At 29.9% G+C, this 24,594-nt stretch overlaps 2 protein-coding genes across 4 annotated transcripts in view; one reads left to right on the top strand and one right to left on the bottom strand.

Moving 5' to 3' along the window:
• The window catches only part of LOC116775879 (uncharacterized), a 282,405-nt gene that overhangs the window by 195,599 nt on the left and 62,212 nt on the right, over positions 1-24,594 (top strand). The window lies entirely within an intron of this gene.
• Positions 19,211-21,144, bottom strand: LOC116775880 (serine protease snake-like). Of its 2 annotated transcripts, XR_004353870.2 has the most exons (3): positions 20,041-21,144; positions 19,472-19,639; positions 19,211-19,384 (listed from the first exon to the last, which is right to left on the bottom strand). XR_004353870.2 is itself a non-coding variant. In XM_032668893.2 (2 exons), the coding sequence occupies exons 1-2, from the start codon at positions 20,964-20,966 to the stop codon at positions 19,582-19,584; spliced, it is 984 nt and encodes a 327-aa protein (XP_032524784.1). In that variant the 5' UTR covers positions 20,967-21,144; the 3' UTR covers positions 19,211-19,581. The 2 variants fall into 2 exon arrangements, 1 of the variants encoding a protein (XP_032524784.1); XM_032668893.2 differs by having other exon boundaries at positions 19,211-19,639.

The raw sequence follows: 24,594 nt of genomic DNA, 5'->3' as shown, positions 1-24,594 counted from the left end.
ATTTGAAACTTTGTAATAGATATGTTTGCATTTTCGTTCAACATCTGAGTGAAGTTCGAGGCGTAAGTCAGAGACTGGAATACAGTTTGCGGCTTTCTGTCTGTGGGTGAATAACAGGAATCACATTGATAGATATTGAACAAGATAAAGCCAAAATCTTAAGCGAGAACTTACTAATATGATGGTATGTATTTTAATTTTAAACTCTAAATTATTCAAATATATTTGAATCGTCATAGAAATACTTAAGGCTGAGTCACCCAACACCTTCACTAATAATGTCTGTTAGTTTATTGGACTCTTATTGGTAGCTTGGTGTTCGATTTCTGTCTCGTGATGTTTTTATTTTCTTAATTCATAGTTTGCTTAGCATTTTACTGACGTGTTTTCTTCGTGGATGTGTTTGATGGAATGATTGAATTTCTTAATAATTTGAGCCTTATAAAGCCTGCAAATGTCTGATAGTTTACTGTTTACTTTACAGAATATATTTATTACATTCAATAGACATTTTTTTTTAATTATAAGATGCTTAAATATTTAACAAAATGTATATCTCATCTAAATGTTAAAAAAATATATTACTCAAGTGATATTTTTTATTGATTACATGATATATATATACATATATATTTATTTTACGTCTTGCAATATTTTAATAATGACTAATTAGTAATAGCTTGTTGACTTAACAAAAAATCCATACTAATTAAATATTCTCTTAAACCTTTTCTTAAAACCTTAATTGTGTTGTAACTTCACTGATATTTAGTTTCTCAATACTTGCTGAATCCCCAGATTTGCCTCATCCTTGAATATTTTTGTGGATCGCTTCTTTTTCTTTCATTGTAATGACAAATATACGTAAAATATTTTTTCTTTACATTTTGCGCGTCGGATGTTATATAACAATTTTTTCTTATTTATGATATTAGTAGTGTTTTTCTATAGAAGTTGAATGTATTATAATTTCTTATCCTGTTAATAGATATTAAATATTTTCTATCTATCTGTGTGTACGTATTTGTTTCCTAACATCATCCTTGCAATGTTTTTGTCCGATATAATAAATTATGGAAGGACTGTATTGTCTTTTGATTCTATCTCAACTTGAGGGTCCATTTGAGGTCCATTTATAAATGTATTCCCATTGTCTCCCAACTAAAGAGGTCCCACTCGCTACTAAATTGGACCTTTTATTTCAATATTTGCATATAAATGTGTTCTAAGATTATTTTACTATTTTTACGTTGCTTGCCTTATTAAGATATAATTTTTATAGCACTTTTTATTTGTATTGTTAATAAAAAAAAAACTTTTCCAATAATTATATAACAAATGAAGCTTTATACAATTAAATGAAATAGTAATTTTTGGATAAATTTCAATAATTCAATATCATGCTTTATCATAACATATCGTATCGTAAGCCGTGGCAAACTATATAAAATCATAAGTCTAACCTTTATTTTTTCACGGGGGGAAAGGGGGGAATAAAATATTATAAATAATATTGTATTCTATAAGGTAACTATTCTATAATAACATAATAGCGGTAATTTATCACAAGGGTTATCGAATTAGGAGTGTAGCTAGTGCGAGGCGCGATAACGACTCGGTCTCATCTGAGGGCACTCGGTTTTTTGGACGTACGCCAGCTTCATAAACTTATTTCATATATCATTATACATATTTAAAATTGGTATTTTCGCCTGCTAATATATGTATTAGGATTAATTTTAGGATATATAAATGGTTTAAAATACATTTAATAAATAAAAAAATAAATATAAATTCAGTTCGTCGCTGTGAACTTATGAATAGAGTACTTATGTATATACAAATAAAGTATAAATTCAAAGAGTTAAAAACAGAATTCACAGCTGAAAAGTAATGTTACCTTAATATGCTATATAAAAATTTTACTTCCAAGTCTTGTTAGTATATATATGTTTTAGAATACCATCTAATTGTTTTGTTCTAATAATTTCATTTGTGGCGGCAAGGAAACATAACCTTTAGAGACGTCTAGAATGGATACATTTAGCAGGAAGTTGCAATTTATGCGCTAAAACCGACGTGAATCTAGCTGAAATACTGAATCCGACTTGTAAAGTTATAAATGTTTGTATAATACGTTGTGTTAACTGATTTTAGTCGGATTAATTTCACTTCACTTATACTGCACTAGCAGTGGCTATGAAATTTAAAGCTTTATTGTGTCTTTAAATAGCTAAATTAAATAAATATTCCGTCTCTGTTTATTTATTTTGATTTCTGTTTCTTCGTTTGAGATTTTATATTATGTTTCTTTTGAGTTAACAACAATTGGATGTTTAATTGTAATGTTCGTTTTCTCTTATCTCGAAAACGAACATTGTTTTATAAAAAAGAAACTTATTTACTATTAGCAGAAAGTCTAATTACCGTTCAATTAAAAGAAAAATTTGTTATTTAAAGAAAATTAAGGAAGCCTTTTAAATTAATATGTAAAAAATTAAATTTAATTATGCTATTCCTGAATATACTTAAAATTCTTTAAATAAAAATGTATACAATATCTTACACGGTTTCTTCATTATCAAATGTACTCATATTACACTTTAGTTTTTCTAAAAAGTCTTTCATAAAATTCACACAAGTTTAAACTCTAAAACAACGTTACAAGGTCTGAATTACCACATTTTTTAGCAATCGCCTCATCTTTCCACTCATTTAAGAATTTGCTCCGGCTAATTTTCCAAAGCATTTCGCTTTTCAATATTACATCTATCTTATATAGAGATTATTGAAACGATAGCGCCTTTTTCTTTTGTAATAAGCTCTTATATATATTGGAGATTTACCAACTGCGAAAAAGGAGGTTCTTTAATAATATGTATAATTTTTGGTTTACATTTAACTGGATTTATTAATTTCACTAAATTAACAGTGTATGAAATAAAGAATTAAACATTCCTTGATTTGAACCTTTGACCTCTAGTTTATCTTTCCAGTTGCTATGTCAATTAGCTCACGACAGTTAATTGGATTTTAAAAGACAATTTTGCATTTTTCTTCAACTATAAATAACTCTGAAACTCCCCACTATTCAAAGAGCTTCCGAAGAATTGACGTTTACTTATTTAAATAATGTCATTCACCATTATACCTGACGATCTTAAAGACTTTAGAATATATAAAAAATATTTAAGTTATGTAAAAATAGTATATTTGAAGCACGTCTCGCTTAGACTTCCTGTAAAACTGTATCAGTCTACAGAGCTTCCGGATTCGAATTTTAAATTGAACAAAAATACGAACGTTTAGAAAAAATAATATCCTCACAGTTATTATACTAGAAAATAATATTACGTGGAAATAGAATGAATTGTGTCATATTTTTGTATGAAAATTCATATTTTTTTAATAAAATTTTATTACACATATTTATGTATATAAATGGAATATTTTTTTTAATCCGATCCTTCCATAGAAATCTTAAATCGGTTGTATCAAAGAAAAACTATAATAGAACCGATAATCGGCTTAAACTTGTGATTCCGTTTTATTTCTCTTTTATTCCCATAGTTTGGTGTTTCTTAAGCAATTCAGATTTTAAGACACTTTTTGTGTCTTTCAGTACAAAAGCGCTGCAGACTTTAGACTTTACATATAAATTACGCACAACAACATACAAATATCATACATTTTACAATTAATAATTTTATTAAATTAACACAAAATAAAATTAATATGTACGTGTTATATGTACTGTTAAATGTATATGTTGAAAGAGCGCCTCCGAATGTACAATGACTTATAATTAAGAGTGACATTAATTTTAATAATAATTAAATTGTATCCCGAGTCGTCTGGCGTCTGCCTCACAGCCGACATTCCGAGTTGCGAATATAAAACAAAGCTTACAACGTAGAAAATTCCATGCAAATAGCGTACTTTAAGGAAACTGCAAAATATACAGTTATCCCGTTCTGCGTTTACATGGTCTTTGTGTGTTATACTGTTTTGTTTGGCGTTTCGTAACGATTAAGATGAATATTTGTGATTACATCGTAACAAAGAATTCCTTAATAATGTATAATTTAACGAAACATATGAGCCCTCTGCTAAATTAATTTAAACTTTAAATCCAATGAAGCTATTCAAGTCGTTCTTAGAAGGTTTTTAACATACAAACTGGTGTACAAAGTTACAAAAAAATATATGTCGCTTCACGACACTGAAGCGTTGAGCCAATTTAAAGAATTTAAATAATGTCCGGTATAAGCGAGTTTAATTTTTTGTTTTACATACTAGTTTCTGTCTTCAGATTTGCTTATTTAGATTTCAAATTCATAATAATAAATCTTAAGTAGTTCTTTTGTAGTATAGCAGTGTTTTAAATTTACATAGGATTTCAGTTTTTAATTACAAGATTGGTTGAATGCGTTATTATGGTCGCGTGAACGTTGATTGAACGAAGTACGGCCCAAGACAGACAAAAAATATTACTTGCTCGCAAATCTTATACATCTTCTTTAATGGGTATTTTAAGGTATACGTGTGAAGTATTGACAACAATGATTCGTACTAAAAATAGACTTTGATTGAAGTTTTGAATCCGAAAAATGTTATTGAAATAAAACAACTAAAAACATGCTTTTCTAATTAACCCGATTAAAAAGTAAAAAAATAATCTTTAACATTAACAATAACAGTGGGCGGAAAACATTAGTATTGCTATGAGAAAAGCATGGATCGCTTTGCACCATATCTTTCATACTATTTCTGAACTAATCGTATGAAAAAAGTAATAATGAGATCTAAGATATGAAACGTCGGGAGTTTGTAGTTTTTAAAAAAAATAAATCACGCGTAGTTTATCCGAAAAATATTAGTTTCATTTAAATGAAAAAAGTAATATTTCAAAAATAGTATGAAAGATATGGTACAAAGCCTTTCATTCGGCGGACTTGTTTTCTTATGTTAATGAACTATTGATTATTATTTTAAACTTTAATAATCTTCTAACTAGTGTCTCGTCCAACTAACTTTTTGGCCTACATGGATTTTCATTTGTAAGTCATGAGCGAAACAATTCTATAAGAGGATTAATGAATTTAACAAAAATGAAAGTTAAGTGAATTGGCTATGATATCTCATACTAAGGATGCTATTTGAAAGCCATGTGCTATCCGTTGAAATAAAAATCAATTCCAAGAGCTCAGAAAACAGTACAAGATAACATAGCAATAATAACATTAAGAATAATAACTATAATCTCAATATAAACAAACAAAACCGCGGGCGAACGTAACTCTTATATGAATCTTAAAATTTATTTATATTAAATGTACTCATTAATTTTAATAAGACCACTTACAGTATTTCATATATCGGAAATTATTTAACCGAAATGTGTAAGTTAATTCAAATTGTTAATTATATTATTTTTTTTGCAGGTAAATACATAGAAGTTTAAACCTAAATGGAGTTATAATTGGATGTGATTGACAAACGACTAACCGAATGCAGAGACAGCCTAGTTTCTAAATCTAGACAGGTATTTAATATCTAGAAATAATTTTAGGTTGCCTTTAAAGGTATTGTTATATTAACTAGACCTCACTTTGCACTTACAATTTTATCTATATATCGTTCCTACTTATTAGATCTACTGTTATAACATGGTTTAACTAGAAATGAAATTGCGATTTTTATAAAATTTTATCATGCATTGCGGTTTTGGTGTGGTGGTTTTTCAAATGCATCGAGTTGTCCCAGCAATGAATACTTTAGTCGTTTTTTTAGCGAAGAAAGTTTCTAAGAAAGTTTTGTGGTACATGGCTACTTTTCTTCGCTTGATTGTGTTTGCCCAGCGCAGTCAGTAGGACTTAATTTTCTTCTCTAAGGCTACTTTACTTGGAGGCCGGGATAATGCAACGACATTGAACGCTGTTTAGCTAACAAGAGATTTGCTTAAGATTACTTCGTCGTATTACCGTAACATTTTATATTATAATTACTGGATTATGTGAAATCGCTTAGTTGTCAAGCGTATTATAGTCATTTGCACATCAATATATTAATCAATTAGTAATGAAAATATGTTAAATGTGAGTTTAATTTCATTGATTCACATATCTGGTAAACATTGCGAATCCTTGAACTGTCATAGTTTATTTATATGCATTACTTACATTTACATTTTATACAGATCAGTTACTTACGACAGGCAAATCTATCGATAAATCTAAATCACCATCTTAACTTGACTTGAGGCAAATTCAAAACTATGTCAAACATCAAGTAGTTAAAATAAAATAAAAAATACTAGACTAGACTCCGCTGCTGATTTAATGGATTGGGTAAAGGTATTTTTTGTTTGCTATTCTAGTATCAGTATGGCCTACATTATATATGTTGATATAAATTTTTGAATTTATGTACATTAATTATTGTAATTAACTGACATTTAGACAGAAAGACAACCACAAGAACAACAATATATACGTTTATAAGTAATATTTCTTATTATAAAATATATAGAAATACATATATGGACTATTTATAAAGGATATATTAAAAGTAAAGACATTAAAAACATCTCCAGACATTTGGTACGGACAGACGAAATCTTTTATCTACAACAACTTAAATCTTGTGAGATCTATAACTAGGAGGGAAGGAACAACTGGCGTCACCGTAAGATCTGAGGTAATTGTGAACATGAATCAATCCTATCTCAATATACGATACGATACTAACGTTCTATTCAGACATTGATAGTTCCATTGAAAATTATGCAGTATAATTCTAAAGTATGGTTTAGACGACGAGCAATGTACAGCGAATGATAGAAATTTTCGTCTCTTAATCACGGTTATAGTACAAGTGACGTTACTGAGTATTGGCAAATGATAGTTTAGGGGGTAATATACGGAATTCCGACCAATTTCGTTATAGGCTTTATGGGATGCGAATGGGTCTGGGGGTGTTTTGTTGCTCTGATTTATAGAAATTGTTCAACCGTAATTGACGTCACTTGATTAATGCGAGTATTTGTAACTGTTTCAAATACGCCCTAATTTTATGCTAACTAAGCAAATTTGGTTAATATAATTTAACGTAGTTTTGATGTACGGTAGACTACATTTCCTTTAACAGAACAAAGACTTTCCGATATTTTAGTATAATATTTTTATATAAAAATACTAATACAGTTATTGGCGTGCCAAGTTTGTATAGGCTTTGATTGTCACAATCCACTGGAGTTGGCGCTTCTTGCTGGCATGTGTTTTCTTGCAATCTGTACCGGGTTGTACAGTCAGCAATAGAGTTCCATAATACTAACACAATAGAATTATTGTCTATTCATCAACGTTTTATTTCTAACAGATATACTAAATATGAAAAATTTCATGATCCTACAATAGGTAATTTCCATTTTATACGACCCTAAGTGTAATAACAAATTTGGATACAAAAATACCGCTCGTAAAATGAATAATTTATATACAAAATTTTCAAACGCTACATCAGAGGCATGCAAATTGAGCGTTGACTCTTAAGTGTCACTGTCTCAGGACTTATCGGCTAATTCCATTATAATTTTAACATGAAAAAAGCGATTTATCTCATTTAAAATTCAACTTCAACGGTCAATCAACAAAAACATAACTAAACTATTATTCTTCCCAAAAGAATTATGTTTTCCAATCGTATTTGTGTCAATTCGTACGAAGCTAATTTCCGAACACATTCCTGAAATTCGTAATCTCTTTATTTTTCGCGCCAAGTGACAATAGCCAAGTGGGTTCTTTCCACGTTCAGTTCGCAGTTCAAATAGTTCGTTCGTTAGGCAACTCGTTGGACCTAAATTCAATTTCGTCGCGTTCTGACATAAACTAGTTATATTTGTTTTTAGATGCAGACGCTGTGCAATGGGAAATAACGTTTAAAGTAAAAGCGATAAGCCAGTAAATAATGCGAGTATTCACACGATTTTCATTCACTTTACAGTATACGTGGTGGATGTAGCGTGTACGTGTTCGATATTATCTTAACAAAATGGACATACGCTTGGAATTTATTAAAAAAAAATATGTATATGTCACATTTCCTATGTTCATTAATTTAATTAACTAAAACGCTCAGTAAAGCTATTGTTAAAGACGTTTATAATTATAAATTAGTATTTAAATATCAATATTGCCTTGTATGATGTTATATTAATCATTAATGTACATCCGAAGGTTGAGAGGAAACTTAATATTCTTGTTATACTAATAAGTCCCATAAAATCAAATTGAAATTCCTCCGAGAAACCAAAATCAAAATTAGACGAATAGAACTAACACCGCATCGATAAATCCAAACCACTATCACACCGTGGCGTTTATATTAAAAAAAATATTTGTTCAATTTCATAATATATTCAAAGTTCGGTCTAAATATACAATAGAAAACAATATGGCCAAGTTTTAAACTCAATTTCCAACGGCTTCCAAATGTTTTGATTTAAACTTTCCAGACTTACACTGATGACAGTGCAATCTAAAACTTTACGGATTAAAAGAAACGGAGAGGAATTGTTCTGTATTTCAAATATGTGTGTATGTTTGTAAAGTTATTTGCGTATATATTTATTATAATTCTCGGAAACAAATTGCTTGGTAATATAAAGGCTAGTTTAAATACACTCTACATGTAAATAATAGTAACATAAGCGTGCAATAATTAAAATGTATTTTTTTTTATTAAATTTATTTTACATCTGCAAATATTATAATACGGTGTAATTGTGGTCGAAGCTCGAACGTCAATAGGAATTTATTAACTCAGTCAATTGCATTTCGGCAAATCAAATAGATTGGAAATAACACGACCGCCCCTAGGCTTTTTAAAGATATTATTATGTTCCATACTTTATTATATTATAATTTTTAAGGAATCATTTCTTGTTGTAAAGAGTAAAATTGATAAGTAGTATATATATTTATTATAAAATATTTATAGTCATATATCAGTCGTATTAAATACTATTTCGATTCTCAAGATATTCCGATATACCTGTGGTACGTACTCATTGTTTATCCTTGACTATGTTTATCAGTTAAATTGAGTTGGAAATAAAAAAAAAAATTCCTTTACGCAATTCTTAATTTGTTTTCATCTATTTGGGTTAATTAAATTAAAGGTTTTTGTTTTTCGTAATAAATATATTTTGATAATTATATTAAGTTAAATTAAACGATAATTGTAATTAATTCTGCGTGGTAATACGCATAGATGGCGTTGTGGTCGAAGTAATTATGACCGCTATCATAATGTTGGGATTTGAGTGACATTATGTATTTAATATGCATGTGTTAGTTAAAACGCTGTAACGGGTTTGATTCCGTGACGTGCGCTGTTACAGTACAATCAATAGCACTAGTGTGTTATGTTTTATTTTCATTCGTAATTATTATAATGACACGTGATTGGTAATTAAAATTATTATTATATATATTTTTAACAATTCATTGCATTGATGGGAATTAAGTTTTTTATTGTTGGTAATTTGATTCTCTTGTTGATATAACGGGAGTGATTTCGTTTTAAATCATACATTCAATGTGAATTTATTGGAGGGTATAATTGTGGGATTAATTTTGATATTACAGAGACCTTTGTAACAATTTTTCTTGGTTATTATGATTGAAAGATCTGATGCATTTTACTTTACTCATTATAACTGAATGAATCTCGATAAAGAAATTACTATATTAAGGTAGGAATTCTAAGATATATTTTATATTCGTTAATTAAGCTATGGGTTGTCAAATCCGTGGATTGTCTCTAACTAAACCTGATTAATTTTATCTTACAATAATATACATGAATATAACAGATCTGATTTGAGGTATTTAGTTTGATTTTTTGTTTATTTTTTATTTTTTTATTTAATGTTAAAATTTTCCTAAGAAGCTGTCGACATAATCCTGTGAGGGTTATACAATCCCCTCGTCTCCGCGAGACTTTAGGCGACAAGCGAATCGAGCTACCAGCTTACTTGTATCTCTTTCATATTAAAATATAGGGTTGTTAAACATTATTTCTCATTTACATATACGTACTTCTTAGCTTTATGAAACATGGGTATGTATTTGAATGATAAATTTTTTTCAAGAACTTTTCGTTTTACGTATAATTTTCGAAACGAGCAAACATCTAAAGGCCTAGGATTTATTTTGTTCAACGAGTTTTAAATTGCTTACACAACTAATTGTATTATTATTCTATACTTGAGTGCTTTATATATTTTGGTATTATTAATTTTATGGCTCACAGACAGCCCTACAAATCGGCGTAGTTACGAGTTAGCACTTTTTACTGCGTCGTTCCAGAACAGTTGGATTTATTGTTTTTACTGTTTTTACATTTAGTATTCTACCATTTAACGGCATCAGTGAAAGTTTAAATGCGAGTCCCGAAATGTTAAAATATTTTATACTAAGTTATATGTGTCTGTGTTGTTTTTTTCATACTTGATGGGTAATAATTTTCATATATTTTCATATGTATAACTGCTGTAACATATATATGTATATAAAAACCTCTGCATCCTTTTTCATATAAAATTATTATAATGATGTCGTAACAATGTAACTTTCATGAAGGTAATTGTGATATGCTCTTTCATTATTCGCATTGTGTGTTGAATAACATTCGTTACTTTATTGCTCATAAAGAAAAAAATTATGTTATATCTTTTTTTTTAAAATAAACATAAAAACTTCACAAAGTTTTATTACGAAAACTAAAACGTACAAAGATAATTTGAATTATCATGAAGTACCAGATATTGTGATTTAGTTAATAAGAAGACTTTATTGATAATGTCCACATATATAATAAAATTTTGGGATACTCAAATATATTGAATGGTTTAAGTATTTAATTAGTGTTTGATTCAAAGTATCGTAATATTCAAAATTTTGTATGAAAATTCATTAAATCAGTTTTCAATAAAGCCGTAAATATTCATGACTATTGTGTGATTAGAATCTTAGATAACTTCAGTCTGTTATCCGTTCTTATAAGTCGTTCTAATATTTCGATCGTAATTATTTTTACGTAATTTGTATGAAAACTCATAAATATATACTAAATATTATTTTAGAGTAAATTTTATAATTTTTTAATTGTTAGATTTAGCTTCGAAATAAGATCCGGGAACGAATATTATTTCAGTCGATAATTCCTCGCTTTTAAAACCTGGCTCACACCTGCTAAATATCTCCAGGTGCCGTGAAATTTAAAACAGCATATAAATTAACAGAATCATACATTCTAAGGGATTAATAAATTTAAACATTAACATGTTAGAAGTTTGCTGATAAGAAATACATTATATCCAAATAATCTATTCGTAATTAACATGTTAATCCCATGAAAGCTACCGACTTTTATCTCATGATGCATAATGATGAGGTTTTATGTTGGTGATTGGTTACGGACTGAGATGTTACAGGCATCGTATTACGTTGAAAGCATTTTTGATAACTGTAATTGGTTGGAATATAAATATCTGAGGCAATTGAGATGTTCGATTATTAAAGTAACTATTTTATTTTTTATATTTGTCCATCATCATGTGCTTGTGTAATATAAATTTATTATACTATTAAGATTTGTAGGAAAGAAAAATCTATGCTGAGTTTTCGTGGTATAGAAAGGGTTCGCATAGGCGTAGTCAGTTAAACGGATATGGTATGATTACCCTGAGTTCACAGGTTCACACATCCAGGAGTTGAAGGCAAAAGAGCTAACAATATTACCGGTCCTTGATCTATCTTTCTTCCCATCTATTTTAATCTCATCTTTCAATTTTCACCTGGAACTAGGTTATTATGAGGGTTACTTATTACCAAAACGTGGGCCGTTTTGCTAGTTTGTAATGTTGCGTAAGATAATTGCGGGAATATTTATTTTCCAGATATCTGGTTAGCGTAACTCACGAACATCTTGAGTTTAGGAGTTATACAAACGAGGTCTGATATTTGACATACATTTAAAATTTACGTTATTGTTGATAGATATTTGAACGATTGATTTTGACATAAATGATATTATGATAGTGATCGTAATTAGAGAATAAACTGAATATGTTAATCTCATCTTTGCTTCTACTTTCATATACGTCGCTGATATATATTTACGATTTTGTTTGTCTTTGTTAAAAAAAAATTGAAATATATAATACATCATTACATTATTATTAAACATGAGAAGACATAACATATAAAATATATTTATGAAGGACAATACAATCATGAGAAATTAAAGATGGTTGTCAAATACATTATGTGAGGCGTTCTGTAGATCGACCGTATAAATTAAATCTTCTTTATAAAATCCCACCAGAACTTTAGCTGACTAGAGCCGTCAATTACAACTTACTCCGAGCCGATCGCCCCCGGGATTTGGGCTCCACTATTAATAAGAAAAAAAAATGTTATAAATTTCAGTTATACATAAAAAAATTACGGTTAAATAGCCTAAATAATAATTATAATTAAGTCATAGCTAATTTAAAATGTATTAATTTCTTTTTCATGGAACAATATGAGTCCCTTTCTACGAAATATGAAATTTCATAAAAGATAAATAAACAGTACACACTCGTTCCCAATATCGGAAAGAGAAGAAAAATAATGTTTTTTTCATACTGTTGCTGTTGAAATACCTATAATATAAATAAACATAAGTGTAATTGTTGTTTTAAATTTATTTTATATCGGTCAACCACATATATTTTTCATGAACTAGTTTTTTTAACTAAAAAACTTATAGACCGTGTAATAAACTCGTGCGTTAAACAGTGCAGGATACCAACAAAAGTGTAAGGAATTATCGCGGGAATCTCGTTTGAAATACAACATCTTACTGAGATTCCTTCTAACGTTCAATTCTCTTTGAAGCTGTTTAACGGACTTTATTAAAGCTGTATGGGATGGACACTTTCTGAATTTTCATGAATATACAAATGTTCATGAAATAGATTCAGTGAGAAGATATGCATATCTCTATATAGATAAGGTTTAAAAGTTGCAAATATCAAAATAATACCTTCTAACCCTGTTAATCTAGATTATTATAAACAAATAATAAACAAAATGAAAATGAAATTTTCACATTTAATATATGATAACAATAATATGAAAGTAAACGAACAGAAAAGTAATAAGTAAAGGAACGGAAAAGTCTACTCGCAATGTCGACCTGTCATAAAATCTTTGAGGTCTTTGTGACAGCTGTCGCATGCAAATATGACGTCCGAATACATTGGACATAAACAGAGATTAAAATTTAATTAATCATTATAAATGTGGATTTTATATAACATTTTTTGTTAAATTCGTTTCACAATAGAATGTAATTTTTATTTGTTTAGAACAGAACCCACGAGTAATATAAAGAGGTTCTTCGAGTTTAATAACGAAAATTCTTATGAAAGTTTTACGAAGAATGTTTGGTACTTTGAAACGTCTACAGCGAAATCAATCAGATAGATGTGTTTCATTTTAAACTCTATGTCCTTACATTAAGCACCATTGAATTAAGGTAACTCTCATAATACAGGATTAGCGTGAAATGTTGTCATTTATTTTATTATAAATACTATTAAGTTAGAAACAATAGTATGTTATATTTTATATGAGACCGTTCTTTGTTATAGGAAAATTTTATTCCTCTATACCCTTATAAATAAAGAAACACAACCCACATTATTTCACCCACGCAACCTTCGGAGGTGTTTTGTTCGTAAATATCACCTAGCAAGTATGTCATTTTCACACGACTCACGTAGTTAGTAAAATAATAGTGAGATATTTCGGTATACTTAACAACATTTACTAAAATTGATTTGAATTATATTTTACTTCATACGTGGCCGAATATAAAAATATTGTCTTACGTCATACCGTGTAAAAAAACCCGCTTCAGTGAACGCTATCGCTTATGTCTGTAACCCATATCTGGAGTCGAACGAAGCCGGCTCCATCATCAGTCACATACGGCGCTTGATTTATCGTTGGTACGCATTTGAAACTGTTTTCTATACTTACAGAACGATCGCCTCCGCACCGCCTATTAATACTAATGATTTGAATAGATCATGTATTAAATAATCATGTATCTTAAATCATTCGTAAGATATAAGTAATACTTTCAGATTCCTCTTTAAGGCTCATATCTACTTATAACGCTGGAATAATATTAAATGCACACCAAAAAGAAATAAACATATATATATATATATTTTTAAATAGATTCATCGCGAAATCTTAGTGAATATTACAGCCTCTTATATCTTTTCTCTGTTGTTTAAAATCATTAGGCGTATTGTTTGTGAACACAACTAAGCATACACTGAAGCGTCGGAAATCAAATGAGAATGCATAAATCGTTTACACACAACAGAGTAAAAATATCACATAAACTTTAACTGCATATCAAACAATGGTTTTAACGTACGGATACTACACCATAGCATAGTAATCGCTTGATGGCATCCCATTGAAAAGCTATGCGCCATCACGAATAGGGGATTACGGTATATAGTCCATAACATTCACGATCATTTTATATACACAAACATATACTGTGATCTAATATATATATATATGTATATTATTATACTGGAACAGGATCAAAGTAATTCAAATCACAAACACGGTAATACGCTTCATTGAACTCAGTAACATTGAAACTAAACTGATTTTATCTTTCGTGTTTCACACCATCTGCGGTTATTGGCTGGCAAAACGTCAAAATCCCATGGAAATGGGTCACGTTATTAATTCACTTCACTGCAGTTTGAAAAATTGAATAGGATCTAGATTCTAGTCTAATCTACATTGGTAATGTGTGGAATAGTGTTATCAGGGACAGAGGAATTTCGATTCTTCCTTTTTGTGTTAAAGATATTTTAATTAAATAATTGTTTTTGTATGTTGAATATCAAATAATATGATGTAAGGAAATACAATAACTAATACAAGTGTGCGTATAACGATAGTAATAAATGTAAATCTAGATGTATAAATTTAACGTCCTCAAGTGTAAAGAGTTTTGTTTCCATTGATTTTAAATTGAATTGCATCGCCCACGTAATATGGAATTAAGCCTTGTTTTAATTGATTGCGGGGTAACTTACCTGTTAACAAATGAAAAATATACATCTCATTATTATAAAGTATAAAGAATTTAATTCAGTATAGATTGTAAGAAATTTGTTGTTAAAAATATTCTTATTTAGACTCCATTTAGATTTAGAATATGTACATTTGTTGCAAACTATTACTGAATAATAAATAATTGTAATTTGTATATATATATATATATATATATATATATTTTAAATAAACAAATTTATTTAATATATTAAAATTGCATTTCACATCAGCATTTTAACAACCGTTAATTGTGCTGATAATTGAAGTTAAATATTAAAAGTGAATCGATTGAATTAAGCCGCCTGTTATTCGCCTATTACGTTTGTATGTTTGGTTAGGGTTGTCAATGATTTAGTTATTAGTGAAAAATAAAATTATTAACAAAATTAAATTCGGTTAAACGTCAGTCACTATCGGTCAATTCTGTGGATCTATCGAATGTCACAGTTCGGATTACGATTAATTAAATAATAATTATGATACTGCTAATTGGTCTCACGGTTTAAAACATCGTAATTATATAATTACACACATTTATAAAGCCATTGTTACAAAATAAATTTAATAATACCATAAGTACAGCCGACAGTGACATGACAACGTAAATCCGGTAAAACCCGCGAACAAATTGTTGAATAACATAAAAATAAGTGACAACCCTACAGAGTGATCGGGATTTATATGTTCGTGTCCAGTAATTCCAGCAATAGACATGGCCCGGAATTTAGTATTTATCGATATGAGATACACACATATATTTGAATACAAGCATGTGTCGAAATTAATGGTACATCACTATTCTGCTTGACCAATGAAAAATTTTTACATGTTTAACTACAAAAAGAATTTGTAACAAACGAAAATATATATGTAAATACATTTTATTCATTCGTATTAAGCGAACATTAAAATTGGCCAAAGTATTAAGGTCATTCGTTAATAAATACTGATGCACTAGAAGGAAGTCGCCTCTCGCCCGGCAATAATAGCGCTTGAAATATATTTTTCGACGAATTTCTGATTTATATGCTGCTGAAATTTTTATTAAAATATTACTCCTATTTTATAGAAAATATCACTGTACGGTGAATATTTATGTTTGATCCGCTTCATTCCTTTAAATAACATAAAACTATTATTTTCCTTTCGTTACTATTCATCGGAACTAAACAAATAGTCGATACAATTCTAGTGGAAGATATAATACATACAATCAGGCTTTTCTGATGGTTTTTTTTTTAATAAGACTCAATCAATGGTAAGTCTCGATGCCTATGGAAATTAAATTAAACTCAAAGCATGACGTCGAATTTGGCGGCAAAAAATTGAGTTTTATAATAGAAAAGTCAAGTCAAGCAAAATATATAGTTGCCCTATCCATAGTTAGAACACATAAATTATAAATTACATGTTTAGTGAAGGGGAAGTGCCTGCTTCCTGATACTTGTTAGGAGAATCTATCTATATCCCATCTTAGTATTTGGACACATTAGCATATTACCGTTGTTTCAAGATTGTTGATCTTTTGACAGCTACACTACCGCCCTCTGTTGATTCTCACTCACCATTGTTATCATAATTGATATTGTAATTCAACCTGGATTCGCAGTAACGTATTGTTACGTATTAAAATGAAAAATAAACATCTACTCCATTATTCTAACGTCTGACGGATCATAGATAATGTGTTGGTAATGTTAATTAATTAAGAAGATAATCGTATTTAACCATAATATAATAAAGCTTTATTAGATGGCTGTATCAAATTAATCTATTTACCTATTAATTAACTAACTTGCAAGGGAAAACTTGAATTTTTAATTTAATATCATCGTTATAACGTACAAAAATATGTAAGTGGGAAGCAAGAATATAAATTTATGTCTGGTATAATGTAATTTCTTCCTACATTTAAGAATCGGCAGCATCACAAAACAGATGTGAATCCACAATGTGCATCTGAATTTCATACACATCAGAAATTCATATAGACACTGAATATGCATAAAGCCATCTTAATCCAAGGTTAAAACGCTGTGACACGATAAGAAATCATATACCGCTGTTGTACGCTTAGAAACCTTTATTATATACACACATATATTGAACTAAGTATTACATTTTTAAGATTAATATTCACAATCAGGAAGAGTTGAAAGTCTTCATTATTCAGCCTTGTTTCATGCGTATTGCCTTGGGCTATTCTATTTCACAATATTATATGTATACCTATATATTAAAATTCTGAATCATCAATGCTAGCGGTGAAGTTAAATTGACTTTTTAATATGAAATCTATTGAATGGCGGCGTCGATAAAGGCGGCTTAAACCCTCTTTCATCGGTGGCAGATAAGTGTCCCTTGGCGAGTCGGTGATTGAAAAAGTTTGATTCAGACACTTTTAAATAACCCACAGATTACAAATGAAATCTCATTTATACAGATGTCAAGGTTATACTTTCATGGTTGGCTGAATCGTGTGTTGCTGAATCGCGAGATTCTTGTCTATTGGTCCGGATTTATAGAATGTGACATTTTTCATCTCCAGCTAATGCGAGAGGTTTATATTAAAATGTATATAGTCGTAAGAAGTACATACATATATAGAATTTTTTTTGTTATATATTGTTTATACTATAATTAATGTTTTTTAATCTTTATTTTTACTTTACTAAACGTCGGATCAATTTGAAAATTTAATATAAAGTATGGTGCCCATAAGTTTTGGGGAGGACGGACAATGGTCGGGCGATTAAACCGAGTTATTTCATTAACGATCTTAGAAATTCGCCCAGAATCCGATCGGGAGCGTGACGTTCGCGCGTAAAAATATTTGGGGTAAAGCTTCCGATATTCCAAGTTAATAAAGCTGAATGAGATATACCAAAATGTCGTTTATCGTAACATATTAAGGTCTCAATTAGAGTGCATCAAATATATCACAACTCGTAAATGAGTGAAAATATTTGGAATATTTCTGTGAGTGTTATATAAAAATGGTGAAATTTTATAAACAAAAAGATCAGATTAAAATATATATAAGTAAATGTGTATGAAGTAAAAATTTACTTAACTAGTTAAATGACAAGTTATTATAATGTCGGCCATCACGCTCTGACATCAAAGGAATTGTTATTAGAAAAATTGCGCTGAAGTGAACCTCCGTAAAGGTATTTGTGGTACAAAAGCTACTTTAATAGAGAAACGACTTCCGACGGAAGCTTAGAGGAAAACAGTTTTAGTTAAATTTATTTATACTGAGGATGAGATTAATAACAAAGACATTTGAAAAAAAAATACCTTATAATATATTTCCATTAATAAAATATTCTAATGACATAACTTTAACAGTACTATCTTATGTGAATTGACTTCGTGTTATGTTCACCGAATATTTGTATACTGTCGGAGAGTTTGAAATTTGATTTGAGAATTGTAAGTTACATAACTAGAGCATCTTCTATGGAGCTCCCAGCAGGATATAACACGCGGCTTTTTATAGAAGTCAAGATATGATACAGTTTCAGTACAGAAAGTTCGCTGTTTCATACCTAAGTTAGCTCTGACTGAGTTTTGTCTGTGCTATGCTTGTTGTTTTTATGTATGACTTGTATTATAATAAGGAAAGTTATAATTGGATCCGTATAGCTTCTATCACTATAAAATGTACCTATCTGCAACTGTGTTTTCATTGCTTGTAGTTTATCAATTTAAATTCAAAGTGTGTTTTGATTTGTTTTTATAAAAAGATATTGCTAGCGTAATATTTAATTTCTTTTTTATCTAATATATGTGATAAAAGGTTTAAAATAAATCATCTCACCTATTTTTTCTTGCATTTCATTTGACAATGTTATTAAAATAAATCAATTTTTTTTTTGTTTCAAAAAATTACATCGACTTAAATAAATAGGACTAATTTTACTTTAAATATATAGAGTTTTTAACTTTGGTTGTATTCAAAAGGAACGACTCAAGTTTAAATGAAAATTACGTATTACCTGTGTAAGTTATAAATTGTGTTTCTTGTAATAAGATGACTTCCAAACTTCGGCTAACTTTAATTGTCTATTTTTCACCGTTACATCAGCGAATTGCCCCACTTTTTATGAATAATATTTCACTGTCATTAAGGAAGTTAATTTGAATTATAAAAGTATTTTATATTTCTTTTCCTGTACAAAAAATAATTAATTCTTCAATAGAATATATGTTTATTTAAGTAAGTAATACGATATATGTATGGCATATTTTTTACGTACATAAAAAATGTCCAAGGAATAACAAGAGCGTTCTCAAACGATATTTCTCTATGAACAGTCTCAATTCAGTTCTCGCCAGGTCCCTAATGTAACATTTCCTTGTATTTTTTTCATTCTGTATCATCCCTTGTGGTTTCAACCCTGACGTTTTTCATAGTAGCTTCGCTTCTGTTTTAGGTGAGAGTTGTTATTCTTCAGTGAGCTATATTTTAAGAACAACCTGCCATGCTGTTATTAAGATTGTTCGTGGGATTCAGACAGACTTTATTAATATTTATAGATAATTCTATAACGTTTATAGTACTTTAATATATTTGGGTAAATTATAAATTTTTATTTATAATAATATGCTTATGTGTAAATAAATTTCTACCTTATCACTGAGTAATAAAATCAGTTATTATATAATAAATCAGTATAATAAATCTTAATGTAATCTAGATAAGAAATTACTGTGAAACTGCCAATGGTGAACTCATTCTACATACATATACAGTTACGCAAAAAGATATTCCGTACTTACAGTTGCGTTATAATAGAGTATAATAACATAATTAAAAAGTATTTACGTTTTAACATCATCCGGCCAGACAACGTTTTCTATCCAGTCTATATATTTAGAGGTCCTCGTGTACACCCCCGGAGACATCTTCCTACCACAGTCCCTGCCAAACGAAGTAATGCCCACTATTTTATGCAAAGGAAAAGTTTTCACGCAATCCACCCTTTCATCCATAACCTGTAAGGGTCCTCCGGAATCACCCTGGCATGTATCCTTGCCACCATGTTCATAGTCCCCGGCGCAGAGTTGAGAGTCAGTTATACCGTATTCCAAAATCTTTCTCTTTACCAAAAATTTCATAGAACGATTGCAAATTTTACTATCTATGACATCAACGTCCACTTTCATCAGCGTTTGACTCCCATGTGATAGACCTGAAGCTGTGGTACCGAATCCTATAGCTGTCAATTTGACATTTCTAATGTCGTGATCTAAATTTAAACAGGCAATTCTGATATCCCTGCTTAGAATGAATTTAGTTTGACTTCTTATTAATGCGATATCGTGATATTTGGACGGTGGTTTATACTTGGGATGTGGTACCACTTGAGCGACGTCTCTTTCTTGGGCGAGCCCCTCGACTTCATCAAATTCAAATGTTGCTGTTCCTATGCGTAAAACGCTAGCCGGCCCTTCCAAGGGATCTTCGATACAATGCGCTGCAGTCAGTACCCATTCTTCGCTGATTAAAGAACCACCACATTTCCAAGCTGGAGGATCGTTGGCTTTCATACGAAATCCGATCAAAACCATATGAGGATAGAGAAGTAAATCAATTGGCACCCTCACTTTAGACGTCGGCTGGAGCACGTTGCGACATTCGAGCATAGATTGACCGTAGCTCTTACAAGCCCTCGATGCCTTTTCACCGATCGCGGATACGACCACTAACATTGCGATTATAATAACACTTGTGGTTCTCCATACCCACATTTCTCACGATCAAATCAGTTTATGAATGAGTGCGTTTCATTTATATTTTTCCCCTTTTTGCGGCTGTCATTTGCAAATGTCCGTTATCACTAATTCGTTACGGTGGTTTGATGTTATATGAAAAATCGCCGCTAAAGTAATCTCGGCGTTTCGAATCAATATCACACTATATGGTTGTAGAAATACATGATTGCGTATTGCCTCATGTTTTATTTTATAATTCGATATAAAATTATCGTATTTGCTATTCCATTTATTTACATATTATTGTTACATTTGGTCGGCTTGTCCCGCGGCTGTAAAATTATATTCTTATATATGGATGTATTATTATATTAACTATTATTATAGGCTTACGAGTTTGGACAAAATAAACTGTTAAATCAGGTGCAAAGTCTTCTATTAATTGATATTATCTTAGAAGGAAACCTTTCAAATCTATATATATATATATATAGTGCTAGCAAATGAGAAAAGCCTTTTAAAGTTCGCACATCCACGTTACTTCGGAAGTGAGAAAAGAAAGTTTTAATAACTTTTTAAACCTTGAAAGATGGAATAATGAGTCCCGGATTGAGTCAATACGAATTTGTCGAAAAATGTTCAAGAATTTGTTGGGATTTCTGGAATAGGATAAAACTAATAGCGCCGACTGCTGTTTGCTGTGCCGTCAGCAACTTGCAATTTGACCCGAAAATACTTTTACATATAGAGTGTCCATGATTTCGACGGAAAAAGGAAATTAAAATAATATAACCGTTTTTTTTATATACACAAACCATAGGAATATTCCTTTTTCGTAGTAAATATAATTTATATATTTTAATATTTTTTTTATAATATCAAAATGATGACAGTCGTATAATATGTATACGTTTTTATAGCTGTCGATGATATTATCGAGTTTCCTAAAATTTTTAACGTATGTTGGTCACCGTCGGTATTACGTACCCGTGAAGTGCAAGCTTTCAAATAAAGAGTGCAAATCTCGACGGAGATGTTCACTCCGACGTATAAACCTGGGTATTAAAGTTTACCGAAAAATTTCACTTCCATATGTGAAATAGCACTTTATGAACGCGGCTTGGATATTTTTTTTTAAATGACCGCTCTGTTCCAGCCGATTCTATTACTAGCTTCTGCTATTTCATTTTCGTCCTGTTATATACGTATATATATGGACATATTAATATTTAATTAATACAGATTATGTTTAAGTGATTATACATACACTCATCTATGAATGTACACACGACTACAAGAAGTACGATTTATACGAATACAATTCGACTAAGCTTCGTGAATGCTATAAATATCATATTTGAAACGTTACTAAGTAAAATTATAATAGAATTGATAAGATAACATATAATAAAGGCTACATAAAGAATATATTTACATATATGTATTCTATTGTAACATGTGGTCCCACTCAACCTATTTTAATGCCTCAATCGATTATATCTTTCTGTGGGTAAGTACCGTACAAGATTTTTATCTCCCTATGTATCTAATCAGGCTTAAAATCAATACGAAGATGTAAGGACGCGAAAATTAACACATCTTCATAGCTACTAGAAGTAAATAACCCTTAAAAGATTATTAGACGATAATAAATACAAATTTTAATTAAGACTTTATTATTTCTGATAAAATATACGCTACAAGAGTAAGTTAATCCGTTTCGAGGAGAATTGGAAGTTTCGGGCAACAATACTCTAACTTTCAAACAAATATAAACATATAAATTACATTAAAGTTAAGTATTCTTTAAACTCACATTGTAAAGTTCTGTTAATGTTCAATATTATTATTATTTTAATAATATATGTATTCCCAATTACATGATAAAAATATCATACATACATATATATTACTGGAGGCTATCCAGTGCAGATAGCACGCAGGCTGTATTAGGCATGTGGCCAAACGTCCTGCACTATTACTGAGTTAATACTCAATGTACCGACAGCAAGTTATTATTATTAATATAAATTTTAAACCGTTAAAACATTTATAATAATTTAACAATGGTTCCAGATGAAAGTGAAATTAGAAAATTTCACGTCGTTATCAAAGTCAAAGGATTAAATAATAAACTTTTAAATAAAAGAATTTATTTGGAAGGTCCGTTTCAAACAATTTATTTAAAAAACATTCCATTTACTTTAGTATTCTAACGAAAGGTTGAGTACATCAAAGAGCTCGTTAAGGTTGGAAAAAAAAAAGACGAAAATAAAGTAATAATAGTCCACGTTTCAGATTAAACTTGTCTTAACAGAGAGGATGAAATTGCTCACAAAGAAAATTCAAAACAATCCGGTGAGAAAATTCATGCGGCGGAAAATAATCAGCGAAAAATCCAAGATATAAATTCGAATCTGTCGAACGGGAATAATTAAATTTGCCAAGTTTTTCTTCAAATCCAATACTTGAATTGAAAGAATTTACACAAAATAACTTAGGAGTTTTTAAACAGAAAACCGCGCTCGATGTTCCGACGCCTCCGGTTATCTCGTCTCCGTCCTCTGATTCATTTTCATTCATTCATTCGATCTGAATGTAATTCTATATTATTATTATTAACATCAAAATAAGAAGATTTCATACAACTTTTAAAATTATTCTAATATTCTTGTAAAGAGAAACAAATATTCTATTTTAAATAAAATAAAATGTAGAACATAAATTATTTATAAATCACTCATACGAGCAGAAGGATCTGCGATCTCTGGAATATCGGGTGACAATATGTTTAGAACAAGTATGAATCGCCATACTACGTAAGAAGCGTTTTTTCTTTCTCATTTTATTGAGTCTACCTTAATAGAATAATATGTGAAATTTAATTAATGAAAAAATTGTTAACGCTTAAAATGTAGTATGAGTTTGCAAACTTGGGGTAAGCTTACAAAAATATTAAAATAAAATCACCCTTTATTTACTTTTTCCTATACAAATAGAACATTTTTTATTTGCTATCCGTACTGTCATTATTTGGGACTCACGAATATGCTTTTTGAGATACGCATGCGGTAGAGTTGAGATGTTGACCTTCATTTTTATCTAAATTATTACACTTCACAGACCCCAGAAAGGTCACGTGTTTTTCTTCATTCAATTACGGTTAGGATATACATATTTCTTAACTATATTTGTATAATAAATTTTCATGCAAGAACCTTAGGATAAGTCGAACTACTTAGCGAAAGTTTAAGTTAGAGCCAAGCATTTTCAAATTGCAGTTTTAAATTCCAAAGCAAAAGGCGGGGTGTTATAAGTTTCACGTCGATGTCTGTATGTATTAGTTTGTATGTGTGTGTGTGTGTGTGTGTCTGTGTATGTGGGCGGCTGTGTCTGTGGGTGTAAATTTCTGTTTGTGGCATCGAAGCTCTCAAATGAGTCGACCAATTTCCATGCAGTTTTTTTCATTTGAAAGACAGTTTCCTTGCGGTGGTTCTTAGCTAAATTTGGTTGAAAACGGTTTAGCAGGGTGAATATCTGCTCTTATCTAAAATTATATTAGACAATTCCCGCGGGTGATTTCCTGATTACGTGAATCACGCATGCCAATATAATTGTTAACTGACGATTAATGTGTGGGTTTTTTTTATTGAACAAAATTTTC

The sequence above is a fragment of the Danaus plexippus genome, chromosome 24, assembly GCF_018135715.1.
Source record: "Danaus plexippus chromosome 24, MEX_DaPlex, whole genome shotgun sequence".
NCBI classification, from domain to species: Eukaryota; Metazoa; Arthropoda; class Insecta; order Lepidoptera; family Nymphalidae; genus Danaus; species Danaus plexippus.
Note: the sequence above shows the minus strand (reverse complement) of the source record. Positions and strands in the feature narration are given on the sequence as shown.

Coding starts and splice junctions, on each gene's coding strand:
- LOC116775880 (XM_032668893.2), bottom strand. CDS start 20,966: ATGTGGGTATGGAGAACCACAAGTGTTATTATAATCGCAATGTTAGTG. Junction 19,640..20,040: donor TGGCCGGATGATGTTAAAAC/GTAAATACTTTT, acceptor CACCTAAAACAG/AAGCGAAGCTACTATGAAAA.